The sequence below is a fragment of the Ostrinia furnacalis genome, unplaced genomic scaffold (assembly GCF_004193835.3).
Source record: "Ostrinia furnacalis isolate ACB-3 unplaced genomic scaffold, ASM419383v2 OfSCF6947, whole genome shotgun sequence".
NCBI lineage: Eukaryota > Metazoa > Arthropoda > Insecta > Lepidoptera > Crambidae > Ostrinia > Ostrinia furnacalis.
Window position 1 is genome coordinate 137,804 of NW_021137186.1, and position 16,804 is coordinate 154,607.

Genomic DNA, 16,804 nt, shown 5'->3' on the forward strand with positions numbered 1-16,804 from the left:
AACCTTAAATTGGAAACCGTTACTCTGCTATAAACAATTAATTAGAGAAATGTAACAATTAACAATAATTTTCTCAAACGACTCAATTATTTAATTAATTACACGTGTTGGTACTAATTTGTGCTCAAGAAAATGTAGCATTATAATTGCTCCAATAAGTAGGTTCTGTTGGTTTCATGTTTGGAAATCAATCTGGAACCTGATTTGCTGATCAATTAATTAGGGAACTAAAAGAGGTACCTTTGTTCTCCCCTAATAAAAACTTCTGATACCTACACCTCCATAATGAAGACTTGAACTTAGCTATGTCTACTAACCTGATTAGGTAGAAACAAATACGAAAACGCCTCGAGAGCGTCTGTAATTGTATTATCTTAATCTATGTGCGTTTCTCGTGCACCCCAAGGGACAAAACATCAGGCTATCTGTGTTTGTATTGTGTTGTTCTTATTGCTTGGTGTTAAAGGTGAGAATCTAGCATTAAGACCCAAAGTAATCTAGGGAACTACAGGTTAGCAGAAGCTTAATTTAATAGTGCGATCAAACTTGTCTTCATTGGAGGAAGGCTAAGTAAAACATCCCAAATTCAGTAGACCCAAAGGTATATCCGATAGCATAATACATTATGTTTTTTGTAACACCTACATTTAGACTCTACATTGTTTAGGTAGACGTAACGGCGTTTATACAAAGTTTGTTAGATTTTATCGTTCTTCTTTCTTTGCATATTTGCCTTTTAATAAGTGTTGCTTTGATTTCTAAACACACTTTAAAACATTGCATTTACAAGAAAAAAATATACAAATAAGGTTTTATTCTGATTTAGCAAACCTCTCAACGCCGAATCAATCTGACACAGGACTTTCAAAGATTTTTGCTTCTAACCTAGGTGCAGACCATCGATTTTTAGTTGGCCGATAGTTGGGCCCAATTTTAATTTGTATGAAGATCGGTCGATACCAAAACGGTGTAATGTGCGCACTTTCATACATTCCCATACTGATTAACAGCCCGACCCAACTATCGGCCAACTAAAAGTCGGTGGTCTGCGCCTAGGCATAAACTTTTATCTTTATACCACCGATGTCAGGTTCGCATAGCTATGCGTAAATTGTTTCCTTAGTCTTAGTTCTAATCAAGTACTAAATATACCCTGAAATTTACATTCACTTTGTCTGAATCTACGCCAACTCTCAAGTAAGACAATAGACCCCAAGGATCAATCTAAACACTAGATGCTGTGGTAGGACGGTGGTAAATGCCGAAGTTAATACAAACATTCACTGAAAGCCGTTTTCAATTATTTCAAGGGTTTTCAGCACTTAATTTGTAAATAATGTAAATCCTTCGTCACCAAATCCCTTAATTGAATCGGTGAGTGAACTAAAGCTTGGCATTTAGACATTTTGAAGGCTATTTTGCATTGGTTCAACTTTCTGAATCGTTGAATTTTATTCAGGGATGACTAATATTGAACCCACAAAAATATTTATGAAATTCAGAGGTTTTTAAATTCCGTGCTGTCTATTATAATTAAAAGATCATCAGATTTTTCAAGTAACTCATACGGATGAGTTGCTTACTTGAAAACATACAGTTCATAATTATTATCACAATTAGCACCGACTTCATAAAAGTTGGTTATAAAGACTGCCCAGTTTTAATTGGAATCCCATGAAATCCTTCCTAGATAATATGTAGATAACATTATTACATAGCTATAAAGGTGCTGTATTGAGACCAAAAGACTCCTTTGAAGCTCAGTCATAACATAACCTATCAATCACCTTGACCTGCCCCGTGTTAGATGTTTCATCTATGTTAACCCAATTAAAACCCTTTACTTTGATACATTGATAACCTTTTCGTTTAACGTCTTCATGATTTTAATTAAGCACTTTACTAGGTAGTCTTCTGTTATAGTTATGAGTGGATACCGTTTTTTGCTTTGATTGAAACTAGACACTAGTTTGTGAACGGGTGTTGTGTAAATTATGTATAGAGTCACGTTTATCCTTCCCGATACATGATTTAATCATTTTCATTCAAAATGCATAGAGTTCTTAGGATCAGTTTCAGAAATGAAGTTTCAGATGGTTATCTGACATACTAAACTAATAAATAAATCTTTTTAATTGCCTAAAACTAACCTAGGAAACTCTACCAGTAAAACCAAAAGGCTATATCGGCAAGACTGAAGCTATCCCTCAATGTTTTTGTAATATTGCAAGTAAATCAACAATACTGAATCACCCTCTTAAATAAATAAGCATTTTACTAAGTAGGTGCTCTGATTAATCAATAGAAAAGAGCGGATGGAAAATACCCATTGATAACACAAACAAAGACACGTGGGCGGCCCTTGGTCCCACCTGTGGGTTCCCACAGTTTGTTTACGTGCGAATTAAGTTCGCCGTCCATTTGCCAAACAGCGTACATGAACCGTGAATGTAGTATCTATTATCATGCTTACAAAAAGCTTCTTATGAACTTGTTTTTTAAAGAACCTATCTGTGTTTACAGAAATCTGATAGAAGAAATGTTTGCTATGGTTAATAATTTTTATTTATTTATTTATTTACACTTTTGCACATACAATTGTACAGTGGCGGACTTAATGCCAGGTGGCATTATCTGCCAGTCAACCACAGGTCGAGTAGAGAGACTAAGGCGGTGCAATAAATATGACGTTTAATTAATATACTTACATAGCATTAGATAAAATAAATAACATAAAAATACATATTAATATAATAGACATACACCTAGATACATAAACATAATAATAATATTGGCGTACACAAAACACATGTCAGAGATAAGAAAAAAGTTTTAGTCTTTAAAATAATTGCTATTATTTAATAATATTACTATGGGTAACGTTAATTTAAAACGATTGGAATGAAAGCAGGAAAAAGTTTTGAAATAGAAGCAATAAACGGTGGTATACACGAGCATCTGTGCTCTACATAGTAAAATGTTTGCAATATTTAAATCAGATTTTTGCATATCACAGCGAAACGAATATCCCAAACAAAATCACCTCAATCCAGACCGAATATCGATGTCGAAATACGAATAAAGTTCATCTATCTGATCTATCACGTCTCATTTCCCCGGGGCGTCGATCGCAACTCGAGTCCCGAATCGAGACATCCATCAGTCGATCATTCGATCACTCGATCATGCGACACGTGCCGAAACAAGCGATACGAGTTGATGACATCCGTGCCAGTGATTGGATCTTGCGTTGAATGACTGTATCGTGAATAGGCTGGCAAAACTGTGCTATCATCAAAATGCTGCCTATTCCTAACTAGTATTGGAAAATGAAAAATTTTTGAGGACAAAAACCAACATTGAACAATTTAGGATTTCGATAACATAAATTATAGTTTTTAAAACCCTGAAAAAAAGTTAAGGCTTCATAGCATATATGCCTAAGTTTAGCCTTATAGCATGCTGCATATAAATATTTGAGCTTGAAAAACACAAATACATACTAAATGGTGAGCTCTTTAATCACTTATCTTTTTCCCTCTCTGAGCTAAAATGACCCACAACTCGACATGTAAAGAACGTAATGAAATTATATTTTAATAACCACAGTAACCGCATCATGCCTTATTTGAAACCAATTAAAATACGCTTTGTACTTTATACTTAATAGAGACCCCTTTGTACTTTCGGTGGGAATTGAGGTAAACGAGAATGTAATAAGAGTAATTGAATCAGCCCGGGAATTGGCCGATTGTGTTTATAATGGAAAGCCTAAACAAGATTCATGATTATACATAATAAGATGTTTAATATGTGGCCTTGCCTTACAAAATCAAAGCAGCTTTAAAAATACTGCTGGCACTATGCAGTGCTATATGAATACCATCTATTCTCGTTGTAATGTTCGTAAAAAGCTCAAAAAAGCTCCCACTGTCATAAAGCATTACATAAAAGTGATAAGCAGTCTTCTGCAACTGCATTATTTTATCTCAACAGTTTTCTTTTATAGCTTCAATACAACCGAGCACCACACATTTGTTGGTTTTTACGAGTACATTATGAACGACCAAGCTGTAGATTCTAGTTAAGTATATACGAGTTGCAGTGCTGAAACGAGAGGTTTAAGAACAGTCAGTCAGTTTACGTTCTTATGGTGGCTCTGTATTTAGGCTGAGTTGCACCAAGATAACATAATCGTAATTATGACATGGTATGACTATGGTGTTTTTGTACGGAGTTTGACAGATTTTTGACGTTTGTTAAAGTTAAAGTAGGAAGGTGCGTCGGTCCATCATAAAGGTAGCAGGAAGGCGCTGGACGCACGCCGCTACCAACCGGGCAACATGGAAAGCATTGGGGGAGGCCTTTGTTCAGCAGTGGACGTCCTACGGCCGAGATAATGATGGTGATGAAAGTTAAAGTAAGATGGTGCAACTCAGCCTTAGTAAAATAAAAAAGTATTTACCTTAGGCGGAATGATGAGGTACGTCTCCACTTTATGGTCGGCCAGATACCCTTCCCTGGATATGCCGTCTCCAGGCTCCACCTCGAACCTGTCACCCAGCTGCATCAGCGTTGCTTTGGTGATGTGGACTCGCCTAAAACATTAAAGTTTTGAGATGTGTTTGTTAAACACAACTTAAAATTTAGTCAGGACAGTGGAAAAATAAATAGGCAAGACCTGAGAAAATAACATACTACTCGTAACTACATAGATATTATCATCGTCATCATTTCAGCAATAGGACATCCACTGCTGAACATAGCCTCTCCTAATTATTGCTAAATTATGTCATTTTATTATTGCTTACTTAATTATGTATTTTTAGATTGACTGAAAATTTACAAATAGGTACCTATGTCGAATTAAAACCAAAAACTAATGGTAATTAATGAAGATGATCGAGTTTCTTCCGACACTTCTTTTCAGTCACAGCCGATGTGCTGACTTAAAGTGGTAATAGGGTAAGCTCTATTGGGCCATGTTAAGTGCTCTGACAAAAACCTTTATAGATACTTAAAATACTTTTTTGCATTTGAATTTTCATTAAAGAGTTACCCCATTAAAAGTTATTTATTTAAGTACATTCAAATAGAAAACGATCTCAGAATTGACTGGCGTTGAGTGAGTTATCAAATTCAGTCGACAGGCTGATTAGCCCAGTTATTGAATATAAAAAATTCAATCAATCAGCGGAAATCCAGCGAACTTTGGTGAAATATTAACGATCACTGATAGGGCTGTCAACTCCGATAGTCAGGGTTTTTCAAGGCTGCGATAAAATGAAAACTTACGAAATTTTTTGCGCGTCACGAAAGTCCACAAGCACAAATTAATTAGTGCAAGCAACCAAAGGAAGATAGTCTTCTTATTAAATATGATTAATTATGTATTGTCTGTTTACAATGTTCTATTAATGTAATATACTTGATCATCTATCTTGATAGCAGTTGTTATTCAGCAACTTCTAGCAGTTGTTATTATAAAAAACAACTGCTAGAAGTTAAGAGGTAAATTAAATATTGTTTCTAGATTACTTTTAAATAGCTTTCCATCTTCTTTGGTAACCCTAAGCACCAACATCGAAATCCCCTAGATTATAATTTTTCCATTTTTACTAGAAACTTGGGAATGGAAACGTTTTTATAGAATCCTACTATAAGTTATAGACGAAGTGAACAATTATAAAAGGTCGAGTATTAGGATGCTTTATTGATAGTGCGATTTAGTTTATTTCATCAATCAACACAATTACTTAAATATGTTAACTAGATATTTATTCTTCAGTAGTGAAAATCAAAGAACTCACACCTGAAGAAGAGGTTGCATAATATTGAACGTAAGATTACAAGTTTACCCAAGTAAGTCATCCCTAAGTATGGTATAACGAGCTTGTTTATTTAAAGTTTGAAAGTCTGCTAACATTATGAATCTGGGATAACAACGCCGAATTCTTCCTTTTTTGACGAACTAACCAAGCTAGCCAAAGTTAAAACAAATAAATTGATCAGTCCGCAAGTTTTTTTAGAAATTTATCGAAAAAGTTCTATCGATATATTTACCTAGTCAAAAGTCTTTAGAACGTGAGTGAACATACTAGTAATCATATTTGAGACAACTCATCACCATTTCAGCCATAGGACGTCCACGGCTGAACATAGGCCTCCCCCAATGCTTTCCACGTTGATCGATTGGTAGCGTTGATCGATTGGTTGAGACAACTCGCTCTACTATAACTCAATTTGCCCCATTTGTAACACTGAGATCAAGCTCAAACTTTTAAAAAGTGTCAAAATCAGATTACAAGTGTCAATCTGTATGCTTTCAAAATATTGAGTCAATAGACTATGAAATGGAAGCATCAAACTCTATTCCAGCCTACACGGGCTGAAAGCTGAAAGCTAATCTAGTAACACTGTTTTCCGGCCCTTTCACGATAAAAGCTTTACTAAAGCTCTTTTATGGACAGTATTTAGCGGCCGTAGTTCAAAGAAGATATTTTCAAAAGGTTTAAAACTATCTATTTGGGGCCATCAATGTCGGACAGCGGAGATTAATATTTAAGTAATGTTTACCTAGTTAATGATAATCTGATATTAAATTTTGTACAGCACAGATTTCAAATCATACTTTTGTACCTGTTTTGTAACCGGTACCTATTCTTTTTTAATAATTTTAATAGAATTTTATTTATAGTATCATCATGAACAAAAACAACAATTACATTGGACGTCAAGTAAATAACAACTAAGCAAACAGCAAACTCAACTCAAGAACAAAATAAAAAATAGTGACAACAACAACAAGGTTAACATAATAATAAAACAAGTAAATGACGCAAGGCAAATGCATATTTACAAGATGTAAACAAAAGTGAACGGCAAATATCCAACTTCTTTGAAGTCCAAAATACTACCAACAACTTGTGAACCATAATTGATCTTTTTGGGTAAAATTACCGAATTGACTTAGGCCGGTAAGTCCCTGTCTATTTCTGTCAGCACAAAGCCCCAATATAAATAGCCCCGTACTAAGGGCCACTATAGCATTAATTAGATTTTACGTGTTATGTTTTACTGTGGTTCAATGCAGTTATCATAGAGTTAGAAAAAATATGTGTTGAACAAAAACTGTTTTTTTATCGTAATTCATGGGACGTCTATACTTAGCTGTTAAAGTAACATATTTTTAGGATTTAAATTATCATTATTCTCAGATAGGAAAACTGTCAGATACCGTCTATTTTACATTGCATGAAAGCTTTTATGTAAACTAAAAGTTTTCAATACAAAAAAATATTTATTTAAAGTAAATTAAAACGTTATTTCTAAAGTTAAAACACCTTAAACGTTTAAAATGAAAAATCTCGTCATATTATCATAAACATTCAGACACTCCGATGAAACTGAAAACGAGAGTATTCGCTAAGAGGATTAGCAGATTTACTTCTAAAAGTTAATATCTTCATTTCGCTTTACGCTAAGTTAACTTTCCCCTTCGCATTTTTCTGCTAATTTGTAATCCTATAAGGGACTTAAGTTTTTCTGAAAAAATAGCAGTATATTTGCTGAGTAAATTATCGTAGGTCTTTTCAGAGATCAAAAGCAACTTCAATATAAGAAAGTTATTTAATAAATGAAGATATTTCTTCACTTCATTAAACTACAGACGAACAAATATGTATTTGGCTGAAATTCCACCCGTGTATTATAATGAAATACTCGTAGGTATAGACTTGAATTCTTCAGCCTTTCTTCAGAAAATCAAATATTGACAAAATTATTATGAAGATACAAGTTATACAATGAAATATGCCCCAGAATTGCTCGATACAGTCAGTTGAACAACCTTAGGATAATTTTGTACGATTTACTTCAATCGATTAATCATCGAATAGTCTTTAATTGATTGTCTGCTGTTTCATATAATAGGAGTACAATGTGCGTGTACTGTTTTTCGTGATTTAAAAAATGAATGAATATTCTCGTTTAAAATTCAACTGCGCTGTTTAAATAAAAAGAAGGTGATCATTGGATCAGCGGAGATAGGTTATTTGAATTGTAAAGTGGAATATTATTAAGTAAGACATTGGAAGGGAAACTGTTATTCGTGAAATTCTAGGACTGTAAAATATAACTACGTTACAACTGTTTTGACTATTCGAGCAAAGCAATTGTGAAAAATTTTCCTCAAACAGAAGCTACTCGCTCTACCTTGTCTGAATATTAAGGGGCGTCTAGCACTGTAAATAAATAAATGAAAATATAGACGTTTTAGTTCGATGCAAATAAAATTATTGAACTTGTGTCTTTTTACTTTGCAAAGCCAAGTGGGTAGTTACTGATTCCTAAAATGAAGCTACCATGAAGTACAGAATCCACGGAAACATTTCTGGGATGGGAATTTTAGTGATCTTTGAGTTGTGCTACATAGAAATCGATCCCAGTGAAGGCTTGACGCACAAATTATCGACGAATGTCAATTCAATGCTGATGCTAGTGCTGATGTTTCGCAAAGACGATTTTTGCGATAACGTGTATCGCACGCATCTTGTAGCATCATATTAGCCTTCTTTCTGCAAAGCGGTTACCGCTTCAGTAAGATCCATGCTTTAGAAGCTCATAAACACTTACCCAGCAATGCCACCGGACTCCATGTGGTTGGCCAGCGTGACGTCATCGCTCCACACGTCGAACTGCCACTTGCGCAGGCCCAGCACGCCACACAGCACGTTGCCGGTGTGGATGCCGATGCGCATGTCCACGTTGAAACCCGTCGCTTCGCGGACGAACCTGGTGAGAAACAATGATCAATAGTACTAGCAGGCCTGTTCATCTCCGCGAGTTTACATCGAAAACAAAACAAGCACGATGGCACCCTACAGGATTACTATTCGATAGCATTGACTTAACGCACGCGTATTCTTGTGTATGATGGAAAAAATAAAGAAAATGAATACTGTGCAGTATTTAATTGCCTAAATAATAATAAAAACATAGAATGTACTTTTTTTAAGTTGCCTGAAGACACTGGTAAATAAGTGGTTAATATTATTCATGAGAATTCATGCTTAATTATGTATTTCCTCCGCCATTTTCTGCAGTTTGGCACCTCACGTCACACATCATTTTACCGAAGTCAGTCCTATGGCTTCGGTCGGCGCAGTACCGATCACTGACGTTTGTCAACAAAATGGTGCTTGACTCTTGAGACAAGATAAATTACACCATATTGTTAATGACATTGAGCATACATGTTTTTAAATACTTTCGCGAAGTAAACCTTCTGTACGTAGTACTTATTATTATTCTGTGGTACTAGCGTCGATGGATGAGTGTAATCTTAAGTCTATAGGAGGTATTACGTTGAGCTTAGAGGACAAAATTATGTGTTATCATCATTCTCTCAGTCTCCACTACAGAAGGATGATCCTCTCTAATTTACTAGAGGCCAGAGAGACTTGCCCTACACTCCTTAAGCTCCACGCTGGCCAAACTGGTGTCGTACATAATCTCTCCCTTAATAACCTCTTAATAAGTAACATTGATACTCGTTTTGGTGTGATTTGTTCGGAACAAACGAGATCTTACCTGATAGCGTCGATCATCTGCAGGCCCATGTTGACGCAGTTGTAGGCGTGGTTGGGCCGCGACACCGGCAGGCCCGACACGCAGTAGTAGCAGTCGCCTAGGATCTTGATGCGCATGCACTGGTTTTCCTGCGAAAAGATGCAACGAATAAGAGTACTCTAGATCTTGGTGTTCTTCTATTACATGCTCAGTAACAGTGCTTTTATTGCATAGTTTTTTCTAATTTTAATGTCTGTCTTTATCGCTTAGCATTTCGAGTTGGGAAGTAACTCCATAAATCAGTCATGGTTGATGGGATGAACCAAAACATATTTTCGTTCCTGAAGTTGTTCTTGTCGGATATTGTAATTCATAAGTATATCATCAAAAAAGATTTTAGTCGTTACTTTGCCTAGCAAGAGAACGTAAAATAATGTTTCATTCTTTTTTACCACAAAATAAAGGCTTTCGTACAACATGTCAAAGCGCAACCCGTTTCCACTTATGTAACACCGGCCTGTATTTTATTCTGTCCTCAAATTGTATGGAAACAATGCTTACATTTTAGGGACAAAACAACCTGGTGCTATTTTTATCCAAATTCAGCGTAGCGCCCTTCAAATTGCAAGTTATTCTTGTAAATAACTCGAAGTTAAAAACGTCAGCCATTGAAGCGCTTTCAAACGCTCACGTAAAACCATTTCCATTCCTGCTATTGACAACCGAAGGCCCCGGCGCGGTCCGCGTTTTAATTAGAAATAGAATTGTTTCTTGTTTGTGACAAGCTAATAAATTACCACCGCAGACGGGAAGGGTTATTTATGAGGACGCTGATGGGTATCTTATGAAATACTCGTATTTTCTAGATAAAAAGGTGTTTTGGTAGAGCGGTGATGTTAGAAAGCTAACTTTGGCATTACTTTTAATTTTTGTAATGGCTTGTCCCGCTGAAGTGACGCATTATTTATAAACTTCAGACCTCCTCGACCCGTCTGGCGAGCATGAATATTGGGGAGTGTAGGTCAAATCCTCCATTTACCTCTGGTAAATTAGAGACAGCTATACTCCTGCAGTGGGATGATGACGTTTGTTTTACATATGTAAGCTATTCAATCCACAGAAAGGGGAAGGTAGGTAATTTTGGAGGTTAGTTTTTTTTAATGGCTCGCGCGGCTTGCGCATTTGCCAATGTCAAGGTAGCAACTTGGAAATGTATACTCAGTACCTCGATGTTGAAAGTAGGTACATAATAGGACTAGCAAAAATCCTACAATATTCTTCGTCATTTTTGATATGCTACAAAAAACATATCAATTACAATTTATTACTTGAAAAAATTGTCGCATTTCTACGGTAAAACTATTTTCATTACACGCAGCAAATAATTACGAGACAACGCAAAAACAAGTCCAATTAACGCTATCGATGACAAAACATGGTCTGCGCTCGTATCAATTAATGTCGCCCAAAACGAGGAGCGTGTGCGATTTGTGTTGACACACCTTAATAATGATGTAATAAGATATAATGTGATAATAATAAATTGTTGGTTTGACACCAATTATCTAGCTGGTAGAGCGTATAATACTCGTACATAATGAAGTATGCACTAAGTATACTAAGCATTTCAAATGTTGATAAAATATGAAAACAAACAACACAATAGATTTTCCCAGTGTTTAAACTCGGTTGGCATTATTTCCCGGTACTTAGACAATCCACTATCCGGGCTAGGATGCGCGCCGTGATGTACTTTATCGACGTTAAAATGTATGGGCAAAATCGATAAAAAGGCGTGATAGCCGTTTATCGCGGCGCGTATCCTAGGCCTACAGGACAGGCGTTTCATAGTGTTTTCAGTGTCACAGTATTTTACTTAAAATAGATATTACTTATTTAATAAATCGAGACTACGGTACTCGTAAAATTTTAATAAGGTAATCCTTGCTATTTTAATAGATTTAGTGGAATTCCTCCAGGATCAAATCAGCCTTTTATATTGCAGGCCCAAATGTTCGGCATACCCGTAGCTACGGGAATGACAATAGACTTGCGTGCCTTCCCCGCGGAACTTGGGAAGGCAGATTTGTAAGCCTGCTTTCATGAAAGGCGTAGAACGTAAAGGAATAGCCTAATTTTGAACCTTCTTGCAAATCGACGAAACGACAATCTTATAAAAATGGTCAATAAATTCATTCTTACAATTTTGGAAAACTTACATCTTGGTATAAAGGCCATAGCATCATTATTAATGGTGGTTTGAGCATTATAGGATTTATTTTCCTAAGAAAACATAATTTACCGTCCTAATAAATAGGTCTATGAAATCCATAGTAATCAAATGCTTTTTCTGTAAAATTCATAACCTAGCGTACCCCGGACATTGCGAACTCTTAATCTCTCAACTGAACGTTAATAAATTCATACTGAGGATACACACTTTTTGCTTACTGAAAAAAGTGTTTTCATTTTTACAAAAATTGCAGAATAATACTGACATGCCCTTTGTCCTCACAACCTTTATATTGTCAATCGGATCACACTCCGGCTATTTGAACAATCAATGTAAAACAGTCAGCTATTTCCACGGTACCCAAAACGTAAGTGTAGAACGGTTTGTTGTGTCAGCAACTTGAAGCGTATTAGTTCCTTAGATAAGCAACAGAGAAATAACATCGACTACTGCTACAATGTACGAAGATCCAATAGGTTCGAACTATCTTTTATTTCATGGGACAAGAGGCAAACGAGCAAACGGATCACTTGATGGTAAGTGATTACCGCCGCCCATAGACACCCGCAGCCCCGAGGGAGTTACCGTAGATACATTGTAGGCCTATAAGATGTGTATGACATTTTGTAGGTCGTATCATTAACATTTTTATGGTATAGCCTGACCAGGAACATAAAAACCCTCGCCATGTTGCAGAAAACTAATGGTACTAATTTCTTTTAATGGCAACAGTAACTGAAAACTTCATTGACATGTCACCTTGCATGTCAGTCTATTGTTGTCAAAGTGTAAACAAACTTTATTTTAAATGTGTGCAATTGATTTTGTGAATTAAATTGCTAAAATATTTTTATAGTCGTGAAAGAAAAGTGGTTCACGGTGTGTTAATGTATTTGTCGAAGAGAAATACTAAGGGTTCGGACAATATTTTCATTGAATAATGTTTCAGACAAAGGTTGTCAAACTGACTGACATGTTTATCGTATAGTACAGTCCACTATGAAAATTAGCTGTAGTCTGTTTCAACTACCNTTTTTAATTTATTTGTTTAGGTAAATCGGACTTGTAATTTCTTTCTTTTCAAACTTTTTATTATTTTACTTACAGAATATGGGTAGAATAGATAAAATATATTATTATGGTATCTGTTTGGTCAGGAAAAAATGAATGACTATTAAAAATTTTAACAGGGTGTCAAAACATTAGTCTTTGCTATTGTGTTTCTACCAACATAAAATATACTCTTCCTTACTAATAAAAGTTGAATAGCGTCTGTATGGTCACACAACGCTTCGTCATGTTTTTCCGAAAGTTCAATTACTGACGACTGAATTAAAGAAATTGGTGCGTAACTATTCATCTGATATTAAACGTTTAGTAATAAAGGGGTAGGTCAGGTAAATGGCAAATCCACCAGCGGTCGCTCGATGACACTTAGACAAATAGTTTTATAAAACGTCAACTAAGTTGGTTAGGTATTTGTATTGTAGATACTTATATACAAATGAACGTATAAAATGAGTTTATTTTTAAAAGTATAGGTACAGGGTGGAAACGATAAGTTATTTCACTTGATTTTTAATTAACAAAGATATCGAGAAACTGTTTACTGTTCCTGTAAGTGCTTCATGAGCTCTTTAAAACAATAACAATAAATAGGTCAAAGAAATAAACTGGATCTATGCGAAAATTCAATGTTTCCGAATTTCATACTAAATGTATGCCGCCAGCCATACCTACCATATTAGAAGTGTTAATTTATTAAATTTAAATTTTTAATTGAGTAATATACAGAGTGAGTCACGTTAAAGTGTACATATGAAAACAGGTGAAACTAGACCTATTTTTATCGACAAAAAAGAGGCCAAAATTTTTTTGAGATTTTTTTTAAATTTTTATAGAATTTTTTTTCTTCCAATTACTTATTGTAAAGAAAACGTAATAACTTTTGAACTAAGCGGTATATCGTGATAAAATAAAAACAATAATAATGTTAAATAACAGGCGATACTAAAAAAATACATAAAATACACAAAAAAGGCCAACAAATAATAAAAAATGATACTTTTTGAAAAAAATCTGCTTTTAAATTCGTGTTTTTTTGGTTATTTGATAAATTTCTCCAAAAAATACTTCTATAACAGGTGGTTTTTATTACTTTGTATTATTCTCTATCGTATTATCTTTGTAAAACCAAAAATCGCATGTCTCTATCCCTATCACAACATTTGCTATGATCGTTTGAACTAAGCCTCTCAGTATCATTTTTTATTATTTGTTGGCCTTTTTTGTGCATTTTATGTATTTTTTAGTATCGCCTGTTATTTAGCATTATTACTGTTTTTATTTTATCAGGATATACTGCTTAGTTTAAAAGTTATTACGTTTTCTTTACAATAAGTAATTGGAAGAAAAAAAATTCTATAATTTTTTTTAAAAAAATCTCGAAAAATTTTTGAACTATTTTGTCGATAAAAATAGGTCTAGTTTCATTTATTTTCATATGTACACTTTAACGTGACTCACACTGTATAATAATCAAACAACAAACTCGTAAATTGCATTCTTATTTAAATTATTTACGGAAAACATGATTTTAGGTTTAACTTGCTACAATATCATCAAGAGATACTAATTAATAAATACTAAATAAACAGATAAAGGGGACGGCATTAAGGCACTCAGAATTCTCAGAAACCATTGATTTCGTGTTTCTTTGTAACTGTATTAAATGTATGAAAGCTAGGTTAAGGAAATATAGGTTTTTTGAATAGATTCAGTTCGTTCTTAAACATATTATTGATGCCGTTTGCTAGGTCTCATGAAGCACTTTTTCAGTAGGTAACCATTTGTTCGACATCTTGTATACCTACTATAAGAAATATTCGAGTGAGATCACTTATCGATTATTTTCGTCATCCTTATTTGTATTAAATTTAATTAAAATACACTAAGGCTGAGATGCACCACCTAACTTTGACCCTAACTGACAATAACCGTTTTGAATTTTATGGAATTGGGAAAGAAGTACCGAGTTTGAAGCGTTCATGAGCAGACATTGCAGTTGAATATTCAAGTTCTGAATTTGATTATTGATGAATAATAAAATAAATCCTACTAGCTCGATTGATGGTTTCATTTAATTTATTTAAACCAGGTTACCTTTAATAATATTTTTCGTTCATTTATGAAAATATCAAATTAGCCCGTAATCCTGAATCCTGATACATAAATTTAGCCTATTAATTTAACACATGTACGACTGTACTCAGTGTTGCACTATCAAATGCAATTGAAGCGCCTCTATGCCAGGGTTTTTATGTTCCTGGTCAGGCTATATAAACCATAGGCATAGGTATCGCACAAGTGTCATAAAAATTGTTCAGTTTTCATAGAAAGGTCGTGAATTTAAGGGGGAAAGTGATGAGATCAAAGTAATTATTTTGTTTGTTACTCCAACTACCTACCAAAGATGAAAAATGTTAATCAAAATCTTTGCAGTTCATTTCATACGAACTATGTGATAAAATCCTGAAAGACAGAACAAAAAAAACAAGAACTGAACTTACTAAACATTGTCTCTACTATTCATTGGCAATATTGGAAAAGAAAAGAAAGGGAAGATATAAAATCTTACAAGCTCCCATTTTCTTTTGCTCCTTCATTCACGACTGAGTGTGTATTTATTGGATGCATCCGGACTACTCTGTCAACAACTTATATTGGTACGGATATTGTTTTCATTTAAAGTCAATATTGCACAACTTTATACTTTCAACATCATCATTTCAACCACAGGACATCTACTGTTGAATACTCGTATCCTGCAAAATCCGTCTTAAAATAACGATATTTGGGAGATGATTATTTTAGTCAACACTTTTCTTTACATACTTTACTACTCGTAGCGGCCGCCCGCGACTTCGTACCCGTGGATCCCGTTTTACCCCTTATGGGTGGAGTTTCGTAAAATCCTTTCTTAGCGGATGCCAACTTCATAACATCTACCTGCATGCCAAATTTCAGCCCGATCCGTCCAGTGGTTTGGGCTGTGCGTTGATAGATCACTATGTCAGTCAGTCACCTTTGAGTTATACAGTGTGTCCGGCCATGTAGTGATCAAACTTTATGGGCCAAATCTAGGGACAATTTTATCGATAAAAATACTTCAAATTTGGGGCTTGACCCATTTATCGCAAAATTACAAGGATTTAAGTTTTTAATTTTTAGTTTTCACCTCTTCCTTCAAAAACAAGTGAAAGCGTGGGTAGCTTAACATTAATAAGCAAATATTTTATATCATGCGATAGCCAATAAAATTATCTATTAGCAAAAGTAAAAAACAGATACAAGTTTCATACATTTTAAGGGAGTAAGAATGGATTTAATTAGAAAAAAACATGACTTTTTTCACTTCTTTTTCAGTTATTTTCCAACACAAGAAAAACCGGGTCGTTAAGGTATGTTTTATTTGCATTGTATTATTAGTATTTGAGCTATTCTACAAAACGAATGTAAATTTATTAGTCTACGTCTATTAGTTTCGACGTAATTGTTGAACAAAGATACCCCTTCCCAGCGGTTTCCATAGTAATCGGAATAGGTTGTGTGATTCTTTCAGGCAGTGCATTTTCGCATGTCGCGTGCGCTATGGAAACCGCTGGGAAGGGGTATCTTTGTTCAACAATTACGTCGAAACTAATAAACGTAGACTAATAAATTTACATTCGTTTTGTAGAATAGCTCAAATACTAATAATACAATGCAAATAAAACATACCTTAACGACCTGGTTTTTCTTGTGTTGGAACATAACTGAAAAAGAAGTGAAAAAAGTCATGTTTTTTTCTAATTAAATCCATCCTTTCTCCCTTAAAATGTATGAAACTTGTATCTGTTTTCTACTTCTGCTAATAGATAATTTTATTGGCTATCGCATGATATAAAATTTTTGCTTATTAGTGTTAAGCTACCCACGCTTTCACTTGTTTTTGAAGGAAGA

At 34.6% G+C, this 16,804-nt stretch overlaps 1 protein-coding gene across 1 annotated transcript in view; it reads right to left on the reverse strand.

Moving 5' to 3' along the window:
- LOC114363060 (adenylate cyclase type 2-like) overlaps nucleotides 1-16,804 on the reverse strand; it is an 87,096-nt gene that overhangs the window by 13,675 nt on the left and 56,617 nt on the right. The window contains exons 3-5 of the mRNA XM_028318665.1: nucleotides 9,592-9,719; nucleotides 8,635-8,793; nucleotides 4,466-4,598 (exon numbers count right to left, since the gene is read on the reverse strand). Of these exons, the coding sequence (XP_028174466.1) occupies nucleotides 4,466-4,598; nucleotides 8,635-8,793; nucleotides 9,592-9,719 (420 nt within the window). The remainder of the gene's footprint in view (nucleotides 1-4,465; nucleotides 4,599-8,634; nucleotides 8,794-9,591; nucleotides 9,720-16,804) is intronic.